General features: G+C 41.2%; 1 protein-coding gene across 1 annotated transcript; it reads right to left on the reverse strand.

Moving 5' to 3' along the window:
* Positions 1-931: 931 nt before the first annotated feature.
* On the reverse strand, positions 932-10,672 carry LOC103364974 (sphingosine-1-phosphate phosphatase 1-like). Its single transcript, XM_008292280.1, has 3 exons — positions 9,653-10,672; positions 5,889-5,978; positions 932-2,993 (listed from the first exon to the last, which is right to left on the reverse strand). The coding sequence occupies exons 1-3, from the start codon at positions 10,328-10,330 to the stop codon at positions 2,442-2,444; spliced, it is 1,320 nt and encodes a 439-aa protein (XP_008290502.1). The 5' UTR covers positions 10,331-10,672; the 3' UTR covers positions 932-2,441.
* Positions 10,673-12,397: the final 1,725 nt, after the last annotated feature.

Consider the following 12,397-nt stretch of genomic DNA (forward strand, 5'->3'; position numbering starts at 1 on the left):
CATCAACTTATCAGAAAATGTATTGAACATAGTATAAAAGTCTACAATGAATACCAACAAATATTTTGCATATATTCTTTCTTGAGGTCAAATGGACCCTGATAGACCTTCTACGTATGGAAACATGAAAGTCCTGAACAGGGCTAAACATGAAAGAGGATTTTTTTTAATGCAAATTCTTGTAAAAAAAAAGTCAAATTATTGTGAAAACACTCGTCATGATGTGACTTTATCAGACATCAAAACCAAATTTAAACAGTTTGATCACGGCAGTTCTTTTCTTCTTTTTGTTATTACTTATTTAATATTATTTTATTACTATACTTGAACAGGTACATGTAGGTTTAACTGGAGTCTAACAGAACAATTAATACCTCCTTCTTTGGGATGATCATATTTACATTTTGCTTAAGCAGAGGTCTTGATTCTGTATTGTTATTGTGGGGTGTTGTAATTTCCTACTGCTGAGTTAAATAATAAAAACAACTTGCTGCACAATGCGGTTAGTTACTGTTATGAAAAAAGAATGTATTTTTTATCATATGGCTTGTACAAATTTACTTTATCTTGTGATATTATAGGTTTTGGATCTTATTTAGTTGCATTATGTGTAGGTGCTAAACAAATGAAGTTGTTATTAAAACTATTATTACAGAGTTTTAGTCTGTTGAGACACAAAAGGACGTTTCCATGAGGGAAAAATTCTTTTTTTTTTTGTCAGACATACTTGGTGATGTTCTTGCATTGATATTATTGAGTATTACCGCTGACAGATGTGGACAGATGTTCATATTCTTACTGTCTTTACTTTTATTAGGCTAAGAAGTACCTGAAATGACATGTAATCCACATCCAAACACCCACAACAGCAACACGCTATGAAATATTGACCCTCATGTGATTTTCTCTTACAAAAACCATAGAGCAACGCTTTTGTTAATGTTTTATTTTTTTGTTTCCATACGTTTTCAGCGGACATTTCTTGCACAACAGGAAAAAAAATAAAATAAAAAGATGGGATAATTGATGATAATAGCAGACCTATAAATAGCCCTATAAGTTCTGGTGATATACATTAGTCGGGCCTTAATACTCGAACTTTAATAATTCAGTTAACCATTTTTAAAAGAATACAACAGATTGCAAACAGTTACAACAATCAGACAGGTTTTAACAGACCGTTAGAGGAACGCTGCAATGTCTCTGCAATTCATAGTAATAAAATACGAACAATATATATTCAGATCTCGTTTGTCTGGAGCAACAATTCAGCTCGTCACAATGGTAAAATAATTTATCAAAAATACTTGCTTTTACTTAATCCTCGACCTTCCAAAGACCATTTCGGAGAGCACTTAACTTACATTTGGGCCAAAATTACAAATAAACAATTTTGTGGCACAAGAAAAATACAAAAGAGAGGCGACAAGATAATGCTGACTATGGTAATGTAGAAAAACAGCCGTGACACAAACAGACCTGCTCAAAGCTGAGAAGCCTTCAGTATTTAAATAAAGATCATTAACTACCCCGACAACTTAAATACCTTCAGTACTTTTTATTGCTTCCAGGCTGTTTTCGACTTAAACACGGCAACAGATGAGAAGTGAGGTGACTTCAGACTTGGTTTATTTCTAGAGCGCGTAACTCCCCGTTAACATATGACTGTATACTCTGATGAACGACGGAAATGTACAATAGTCTCCTTATTGATGAATACAAGCATCAATACAGTACATCTGGCAGATTTGTATCTCTGCAAAGTTCCAGTTTAACACTCAAATGTGTCGACCACAGGTGGAACTTAAAGGATAAGGCCGGTGATATCGACGTATTCGGTGAACGAATCCCATGAAAAGACCAAAACCGACAACGTGATCGTCTGTTTTCATACTTTCAATCTTTGTGGCTGTCGGCTTTAAGCTGTAAGAGCTTTAAAACTGGACACTAATAAATACTTTAATTTGTTTATTCAAAAAACTTTCCAAAAACATGTGGGCACTGTTGGTTTTATAACACTTAATGTAAAGAGTGCACGTGCTGTGTGTTGCTTAAAGCCACAGATTAACACAAACTACACACCTGTGATTTATTTATAGCAGCGAAACTGCATATGTGGGATTTGGCCAGTAAATTAGAAACAAACATGTCACCCAGTGCTGCTCATTTATGTCAAAAAAATATTTCTTCAATAAGCTATAACAGGTTTTGGCAACACAGACGATACTGAGGATCAGTTCACTGTTGGTTTTGGTCTTTTGATGGGATTCACTGACAGCAAAAATGTATAATATCATCGGATTTATCCTTTAAAACAGCTTCTATCATGCAGAAACACAGCCTGTACCTTGTGTCAAAACAAGCAGCATGTTTCCGAGTGCTGTTGGCTTTCACCGTGTCGGCTTACGTGTCAGCAGGACGTGACGGTTCGCACACAACACTTAGGCGAGGTTGAAGATCCTAAAGAGGAGAGGCACAAAGCTGACACAAACAAAACCCACAACACTGTAGACGATGTAACGATACGGCAACTCCACTTTCATGTGCTGCCTCGCCTGTCTCACGTCATCCGAGGGCAGCCCGAACAGTCGGCATAAGAACGGGATAGTCACTGCTTTCATAACCATTCTCGTGACGAGGATGACGGCGACTCCGATGAAGAAGCGCAGCAGGGAGCGCAGCACCATCCCGATGCCGAGCGGGGGTAACGTCAGCGGAAGCGAGGACAGCGGCGGGTCCAGCAGCAGCCCCAGCTGATAGTTCGCGTGGGTGGCCAGAGCGCTTCCGGCCCCGGTGCCCAGAGCCTGAGCCGTGTCGCCCCGAGACGTGCTCCACGAATCCAGAGAGAAAGCCACAAGTCCCAGGCTCACATGTGACACGATGATCATGAGCGGAGCATAGTGGTCCATCATGTAGTAGGTGTCGATCTTGTCCAGGATTGGCTGGAAAAAGGCAAGAATAAGGAGGCTGTACAGGAAGCCGGTGATCACCTCCTGCAACACAAGGACAGAACACATTTTAAACCAGATGTATAAAAGCTGGTTGCAAGGTGGTTATCACCGTCGCCTCACAGCTAGAAGGTCGCCGGTTCGCGTGAGGACACCAGGGATCTTTCTGCGTGGAGTCTCCACGTTCTCCCCGTGCAGCGTGGGTTCTCTCTGGATTCTCCGGATTCCTCCCACAGTCCAGAAACATGCTGAGGTTAACTGGTGATTCTAAATTATCCGTAAGTAGTTGCCTGTCTCTAAGTGTAGCCCTGTGATAGACTGGTTATTTAGAAATATTTATTTTTCAACACTGGTTATTATATATTTGCAATTGCACTGCTGTTTAGTATTATTATTATTCCTTATTTTCTATAGCTTTCATATATATATATAAATAAATATGTCTTTTCCATATATCCCCATTCTTATATTCTATACTTGCACTATTCTCTTTTTTATGGGTGTTTTTATACTTGTGTTTGCCCTATTTCTTACATGTACATTGTTCTTCTTGTATGTGTGTATTTCTGTGTGTACTGCTGCTGACAACACTGTGAATTTCTCCAGTGTCAGATAAATAAAGGCATATCTTATCTACCTGTCCAGGTGTCCCCTGCCTTCACCCTGAGTCAGCTGGGATAGACTCCAGCCCCCTGCGACCCCAGTGAGGATCAAGCGGTGTGTAGATAATGGATGGATGTATAGAAGCTTTGAAACCCAGTTTGAGTAGCAGTGAGTAAAGAGAAAGAAGGCTACTGCATTTATGACTGATGATGCATGTTTTAATCTAAAATAAAACTCTCCAACATTGCTTTCAATGCACTAAAAGTGGAGCACACAAAGTCCAAACTCTTATAGCAACAGTTTCTACATCAACAGATAAACAAACAAAAGGAAAAACCTGTTCTGCTTCCTGCCCAGAGGGAGGCGCCACACATCACCTCTCACTTAAGTGGCCGCTTTCTGAGGAGGTACAAAAAATTCCTAGAAAATCACTCCATCTGCTGACTAATGAGAAGGCGCTACTATTGGAGGATGCACAACGTAAACAGCATCGTGTGATATCGGTGACGGGTCACAAGCTGCAAGGTCGCTCTAATCTAACCTTATCTGCTGGCTTCATTTGTTTATTGGCCCTGCATACATGCAACTTTCCTGGAATCATAAATTTTAAGTTCCTCTGTGTGCTATCAGCATGTTAGAAGGGTCAGTTATGTACTTTACTACATTACACAAGTATTGTAATATGTCAAATGAGAACTACAACAGTCGTGTATTATTTCTTTCATGACTGATCGTCTTCATAGAGTCCGGAGCTTTTGCATTTATTGTGAATGTTAGCTGGCTGGAAGAGACCATCCAACAAACAGCTAAGAGATAGTTTAATTAGGTTTATCCAAAACAAAGCAGCAGATTAAAAACACTACACCCTCAATTTCTTCTATTTCAAAAACAGTAAGAAATATACCGAACCAAGAAAATCTATTGATGGTGACGTAAACAGCAATAAACAAGCGATAGGAATTTGCTTTTTAAGAAAATTCAGATTCTTTGACAGGCACATGCTTGGAGTTACTTCCTGCTTTTGCACTAATGTCCGAGTGATAATTAATGATAAACAGTATTATACAGCAGTTCATGTAAGACCGGCTGAGACTGTAGAAACCTTAAAGTCACTGCTGAAGACCACCTCATCTCCTGATTTAATCTTCTATTGGGTTGTGTCTTTCTTTTAGTGTGTTTTTGTTCAGATTTGTCTTTTTAGTCGTTGTGTTTATGTCTGTTGGGTTGCTGCTGATAATTGTAGAGCACTTTGGTTCAACTCCTGTTGTTTTAAATGTGCTTTATCAATAAATATTATTTGATCACCCACTGGAGATCGTTTCCTTTTATTATCATACTACATATTCCTGATTATACAGAAATACTTTAAGTAATATTTTAAAGCAGACTTCAACAGTGTTGTATTTTTACTTACCACCGCTGCCCATCTCTGTCTATCAAGACAGACCGACTCTTAATAATAACAGGCTTTCATACAGTTTCTATGTTCTTTAACACGTGAGGTTGACACAGTCCCCTATGAGGAAGGTGGTTTCACAGGCTACTGGGTTCGTTAAAGGAAGTGAAACTCAGTGTGTGGGAGAAGTCGCAGCGCTCTGCACTCACACTGAAGTGTTGCTATAAGGAGGAGAACAGTCACTTTAGCCAACGGTAATGCGTCGAGATAAGCAGAACGTCTCCGGTGTTGTCTGGTCATGTAATATTACAACCGTGTCCTCCGGCAGCAGCAGCAGAGTTGTGCTGCTTCATCGTGGATAAATGTTATCAGCAGAAACAGATGAAGTAATCACAACTGCACCGTCTCTTTCCCGCTTTCCTCAATATTACTTGAAGCCAGCTTGAGTGACATTTGTTTAGTAATCGGTAGGCGGAAGTGAAACAAAATGAAACCGCTCCTTCTGTATTAAACTTCTGAAACCTGTTCTTAATGCTAACCGCTGTCCTGATAGAATCTGGATCTCAACAACTGGTCTAACAGCTCCTCTCACAGGAATGTGTCCACTCCGAAAACACCTGAAATATGTGCAGGTGATGTCAGAGGCTGAGACGTAACCTGAGCATATGAAAGAAGGAACTACAGCAGGTGTATTTGAGGTGCACATTAAATTATAAAATATATTATTAACGACACCAGAAGTTCAAGGCAATTCGTTTTACTCCTCCAAAGTTTCCTCGAGAACATTTCACCAGACTGGTTGAGTTTGGACAATAGGATAAATGGCAAAAGGCCTGCGGGTGACAGGAAGTGAACAGGTCCAGGTGGAGCAAGCAGTCAGCTTATAGTTCATATCTCAGTGAGGGAATATTTATTGGATTGGAATGATTGAATCTTCTTACCAGAACAGAATGCATCCCCATGTAGACTCGGCTTACACAGACCAAGACGCTCCAGCCGAGAGCCACAGAGAAGCCGAAGAGGAAAGGGTACTAGAAGAGAGAACATAAAGAACGCTGCATTAAGAAGTGAACAGAAAGGTGCCTGAAAGGCTCTGGACTCTCCAAACATCCAGACTACGGCTTCGGGGAACAGAGAACGTCTCGAGAGCAGCCATTTTGCCAGATGTTTCTAACATCCTGCTGAGAGTGAGCACAAGGCAGCAAGAGGGCATTAACAGAAGCATGATCGTTTCATGTAAAGCAACCAGAACAGTTTAATGTCAGTGAACATGACAGCTTTCAAACTCCCCTGTGAAGAGCAGATAGGAGGCAGATAGTAGACATTTAGCCGATAGCTGTCCTTGAAAGAATTCATGCAAAGGTCACTGTGTGAAAACAAACGTAGTCTCCACCGGCTACGCTGAGCGCTGTCCGTCTGTACTTTGGCACCGCAGTGCATCAAGTTAAATGCAAACATCAGCAACCCACTATGACAACACTGTTTAGCAGATATGCTTTCCATGATTACAACCTCGAGCTCTGCTGAGCGGCGCTGCACAAAATTGAACTGAAGCTTGTGGGAATGTTAGTTCTGGGAAATTTAACACTGTGGTCTGATGTTGGCTTTGGATGAAAAGTCAGGTTTGCAAATTTGATTATAGTTTATCCTGAGGGGAACATGCATGAGGTAAGTTTCATGGGGATCTATCCGATACTTGTTGAGACATTTACCTCAAAACCAGAATAGTCAGGTTCATTTTAGCACTGGAGGAAAGGTCACAGAGTCACCAAGGTCTGTAGGGTTCATCTCCTGTAAACTATTAATATCTGTTTATTGATCGACCACCATCCTCACAGCCACAGGTCGACAACGCTGTCTTTTCACACTAGAAGCCCCTTTGAATCTTCCACCAGCCTTGAATGCGGTTTATGACCCACATCTTATCTTGTTTAACCCTCCGTAATCTCTTTTTCTGAAAAGTTTCAGTTCTTCTAGTCTCAAAGTCATGACACGGCAAGAAACCTGATGACACTAAGAAAGTTCAGCCAGTTCAGTCAGCTGCCTAAATTCGGTTCAGAGCCTTTATGCAAGTGTCTAGAAACAACAGAAAACCTATTTCACATGCTCAGCTCTTTCTTCCTGGTGCTAAGCTCTTGGCGCATCGCTTCCCCTGCTTTTTCTCTCCCCCGTTAAACACGACATATCCTCCCTCTCTGACCGTTCTGTTATCTGTCGCTGCCACCGGCTACATCACCGTTTCTTTAACAGCTAGCGCCTTCATCTATCTTCTGGGCTGCTGATCATTTACCTTATCAGGTCGTTATGTCACGGCATGTGCACCACGTAGGACCATTGATCCTTATCAAACACTTTGCTTCTGTTATGCACATTTGTAGATTTAAAAAAAAAAGAAAAAGAAAAAACACTCAAATCCAGAATAGGTTGTTTCTACTCTCGATTTATGAAGAGACGGGTATTTAATTTTTCTCTGCTTCACTATCAAATACAACTATCAGCTTATGATTATCTGTAATTTGTAAAGAAACTGGCACACACTAAGTGTATGAAATGTGGCTTACTTTAGTCACCAAGGAGGGCAGAGTAAATATTTATACATACAACAGACTGATAACACTTTTTTTATTCATTTTCACTGATGTTTCATTCATAAAAAACATTAGATTTAGTGTCTTTGTCATTTATCTTCATCCTACTTTGTGATGTAGGCAATAGCTCGTGGTGGAAAACAGTGGAACTGCCTTGAGAGACCTTCCCAACTCACTTTCTCTTATTGCTAAACAGAAAAACTTCAGAACTTTCTCCACCTCTAAGCCACTACTTCCTTAACTCACTCGGACAATGCAGAACAGCGAGTCTTTGTTTATCTGCGCCTCTCTGGCAAACCCGGTCAGTCCACTTACACTGAGGAATGTATGCTGTCTTGTACGGGTGCAACAGCTGCAAGTGTCAGCTTGAACTGATATGCTTTGATGGTTTTGATATTTTTCAATAAAAGCCTGGGCTCACAGGATTAAGCAGGATTTAAAGGTAGTCTGTGCTTTTTCATTCCTCTGGCCAGACTGACCTGCTGACCCTCCCTGACACTGAGAAAAGACTGTAAGCCGGGCTTTCTTCACATTATTAGGTCAGGTACCCTGGATGTAAATGCAGATTGTTACTTTAACAGATACTGAAAGACAAAATGTTGGGGCCCTTGAATGTTGGCGACCTTGGTGCGTCTGCCCATCTGCCCTGTGGCTAATCAACATGAGTTCATATCCTGTCTGCTACGACCAGATCACTGAAATCTGAGGGAACACAGTGAACAGGAACTTTGGTGTAGCATCATAGTGTTTTAGATGTATCAGGCTGCAGTTTGTCACAGTCTGACCCCTTTGCTTTAGGGATGGACTAACACTGTACGGATCCCTGCGGCTAAACATGAGCTGTGCAACCTCTATAACCCTCCGTTCCTTTTATGTATCCTGTTGTGTTTCAGCATCTCAAACACCAACTTCCCCTGCTGGGCTGGATGTCAGTGAGTTTGTGGAATTAAACGGGGTTGAACAATTTTGGGGAAAATATTTGTGATTTGAATATTTTTTTCTAAAACATGTGATTGAGCATCATCACGAGATGCCATCGAAAGCCTGACTGTCGCACAAAGAAGAAGTTGCACAAGAATGAAAACCACTGACGCGACAGTTTAAATGTGGGTCAAACGTGGGTAAACTTCAGCTGCTGCAAACTGGTGACTGCAAACTTCAAACCTAAATCTATTCAATGTTTTAGACTAGAGTTAAGCACAAAATCTTTTTCAGGAGACTGTTGCCACTTCATGAATCTAAAAACCAGACGGTGCCAACCTAAGGTGTAATGTGTAATGATTAAGGGCACACATTAACACTCTGACCATGTGGGCTGTAATCATGTCAAAGTAAAAACCAGACATGACATAGATTTTTCATGCACTGAGCAATTTTGTTTAAAATGCATGTTTAGGAGTTTATTTTACAACATGCTGTATATTTGTGTCTGTAGATTTCAATTAGAACATTTGTCTTTTAAGGCAGTTTATTCTGAAACGCTAAACCACAAACCCCAACTCTTTAATTTGATCTCTATGTTTGAATGTTTTTACGGAGAGGTTTGTTCATTTACATTTGCAGCCTGATTTAGTGAACATTTTATTTCTAAAAACATGGCAAAATAGGGGGTTTTTTTTTGGCTGTTGAGAGTATTTTCTGATTTATGGCAGCACAAAAAAGTGATCCCCTTTGTAAAAAAGACAAATTTATTATGTCAACTAAATTAAACAAAAAGTTTGAGCGTCGCTTTACTTAGTGTTCAGATTTCTGTTTTGGAAATGTGTGCAAATGAGTGCATGTTTAAGGAGATCATCACTCATTTGCATACTTATAAATAAATTTTTTTGAAGGTTTGGGGTACATAAAAAAGTCTATATTGTGGAAGTTTATTGGAATATCTATAAGGGTTGCAGGGAATATTCACATTTAAGAATCTGGAGCCAGTGAACTTTTAAACATTACTGCTTAAAGTTAAACAGAAAAGTGATTATTAAAATAATTGGCCTCAACTAAATAATCAGTTTATCAAATTACCACAACTGCCAGTCAATAACCCTGGAGCCTTTGGGGCCCTTGGGGGTCTCAGCCTGACCAGGTCTACACACTTTGTCTGATGCTTCATTAGACCTGCTCACCTGCCACCGGCCGTAGGTCAGCATGAAGAGGCAGAACGGTATGGCCGTGCCCGTCATGGCGTGGGTGGAGGGCATGCTGTACTCGGAGTTGTAGAAGACCTCCACCTTCACCACCGGAGGGGAGGCCGGCCGGGACCAGCGCACCATGTCCTTGGTGGACTGACCCACGAACAGGTTCCAGGCCCAGACCACGATGAGTCTCCGGCTCACCAGGGCGTCGATGTTCCAGAAGAGGAATGGGAAGAAGACGATGAAGAACATCTCGTTGCCCAGCTCAGTCCCGAACGTGAACAGGTAGAAGAGAAACTTGTTGTGGACCAGGAACTCCTGACCCACGTCCCCGGTCAGGGAGTTCCTCCGGAGGGGCTTCGCTCTGGTGGTGTCCGAGTCAGCTGATGGAGCACCGGGACTGCCGGCATCGTCGCCCTGCATCCCGTTAACCTGCGGAGCGGCGGCATCCCCGGCGGCTCCGTTGCCGACGCTAACATCTGAGCTCCGTCCCTCCTGCCTCCTCCTCAGCCCGGGACGGTCCGGCTCCGGGCGTCCGCTGTCCGGCTTGGTCGCTTTATCCGGGAATGTTCCTTTAATGCCGCAGAAATGTTGAAACCTCGCGACATGGCAGGGGTCCTGGAGATAATTACACATCTGCACAAACGTCTTCAGGAAGACGTTCGCCATGGCTTCAGCTAATTCAGACGACTTTAAACTACACACAGCGCTGTTCCGTCGTGAAAATGGAGCTCATCGTAGAGGAAGCTAAGCAGAAGTGCGGCTCGGCGGCCGATGCATTCCTGTTCACGGACTGAAACCACAGAGTGAGCCAACAGCGGCAGCGACGCTTCGCTACGACCTGATATCTGCGCCCAAAACACCGACCTTGTACAGCAGCGTGGAAGTTGTGGCCGGCAGCATCCAAAGTCCGGCACAGTTAACCATTACTTCACGATATACGCCGCTAATTCATAGAGGCACCGACTAACTGCGTCAGGCCGTTATTCCTGCTTTCGCTCGGCTGCTTCTTCTTCGTCGGCTCCACGTCTTCTTCGCGTGACTCAGTGTTGGTCGATCAAAGGCGAACATGTCCGAGCGCCGCCCCCTGCTGGACAAGCGATACATTACACATGGTCAAAAATAGACTCATGAATAAATAAACACTATTGTTGGCAAATAAATGGGACAGTAGGAAATTAATAAAGTCCTCTGAAAAATATCATTTTAAAAATTTTTAAAAAATATAAAAAAATTATTCATGTATTTGAAAAAATTCATTGATTTATTTCAGAATTTGTTTCACAATCTTTTATTTATTTAATATTAATATTTATTTCCTAAAATACATATTTTTGAAAGATATAAAACGACATTTCATATTCCATAGGCACAGAAATATAATTCAATGCAAATAAATCACTAAATATTCCTAAAATAAATACATAACTAATAAATATGGCTTTGAACTAAATCTTGAAATAAATAACTGGGTTGTTAGGAAAAAATGTTTTAATAATAGGGAAAAAAACTATTTAATTAATTATTCAATTAAAAAAAATCTATTGTCTCATTTATTTGGTTTTGTAATTTTAATGTTGGTGTTACGGTGGGGTTTATTTGGGTAGTTTAATATATAATTCATTATATTTTAGTGACTGTTCATACACAGTTGAAACCAGAAGTTTACATCCACTGTATAAAAAGACACATAACCTTTTTATTTCTCACGATCTGACATGAAATCAGACAAAACTTTTTTTCTGTTTTAGGTCAGTTAGGATTACCAACATTATTTTTATTTGTTAAATGCCAGAATAATGAGAGAGATAACTTTTTTTTATTACTTTCTTCAAAGTCAGAAGTTTACATCCATTTCTTTAGTATTTGGTAGCCTTTTGGTTGCCTTTCAACTGTATGACTTGGGTCAAATGTTTTTCCTTCCGCAAGCTTCTCACAATAGTTTGATGAATTCTGGCGCATTCCTCCTGACAGAACTGCTGAAACTGAGTCAGGTTTGTTGGCCTCCTTGCTCCACACGCCTCTTCAGCTCTGCCCACTAATGTTCTCCAGGACTGAGATCAGGGCTTTGTGACTCCACAACCACTGACTTTGTCGTCCTGAAGCCTCTCTGTGTCTAATCTAGCAGTATGCTGAGGGTCATTGTCCATCTGAAGACCCATTAGTGTCCAAGCTTTAACTTCCTGGCTGATGTCTGGAGATGTTGCTTCATTATTTCCACATAATGTTCTTTCCTCATGATGCCATCTATTCTGTGAAGTGCACCAGTCCCTCCACAGCATGATGCTGCCACCCCCGTGCTTCACAGCTGGGATGGTGTTCTCAGGCTTCAAGCTTCCTCCTTTTCCCTCCAAATGTAACGATGGTCATTAAGGCCAAACAGTTCAGGTTTAGTTCCATCAGACCACAGGACATGTCTCCACTGATGAAGCTCTTTGTCCCTGTGTGCATCTACAAACTGTAATCTGGCTTTTTCATGTTTCTTCTGGAGTGATGTCTTCTTCCTCTCTGAGCAGCCTTCCAGCCCATGTCGGTACAGGACTGGTTCCACTGTGGATAATGACTCTCTGACCAGCTTCAGCAGCATCTTCACAAGGTCTTCAGCTTCTGTTCTGGGGTTGATTCGCACATTTCTCACCAGAACACTTAATCTCTGGGACACAGAAATTGTTGTTGTTATTAAATGTGGTGGAGCAATAAATATAAAGTGCAATAAAATATATCACTATCTAAGAA

The sequence above is a fragment of the Stegastes partitus genome, unplaced genomic scaffold (assembly GCF_000690725.1).
Source record: "Stegastes partitus isolate 25-593 unplaced genomic scaffold, Stegastes_partitus-1.0.2 Scaffold799, whole genome shotgun sequence".
NCBI classification, from domain to species: Eukaryota; Metazoa; Chordata; class Actinopteri; family Pomacentridae; genus Stegastes; species Stegastes partitus.

What these genes read in the sequence shown, in the direction of transcription:
- LOC103364974 (XM_008292280.1), bottom strand. Translation starts at nt 10,330, where the DNA reads ATGGCGAACGTCTTCCTGAAGACGTTTGTGCAGATGTGTAATTATCTC. An exon ending in TGACCTACGGCCGGTGGCAG is followed by an intron (nt 5,979 to 9,652) that starts GTGAGCAGGTCT and finishes TCTCTCTTCTAG; the next exon opens with TACCCTTTCCTCTTCGGCTT. An exon ending in TGGGGATGCATTCTGTTCTG is followed by an intron (nt 2,994 to 5,888) that starts GTAAGAAGATTC and finishes CTTGTGTTGCAG; the next exon opens with GAGGTGATCACCGGCTTCCT.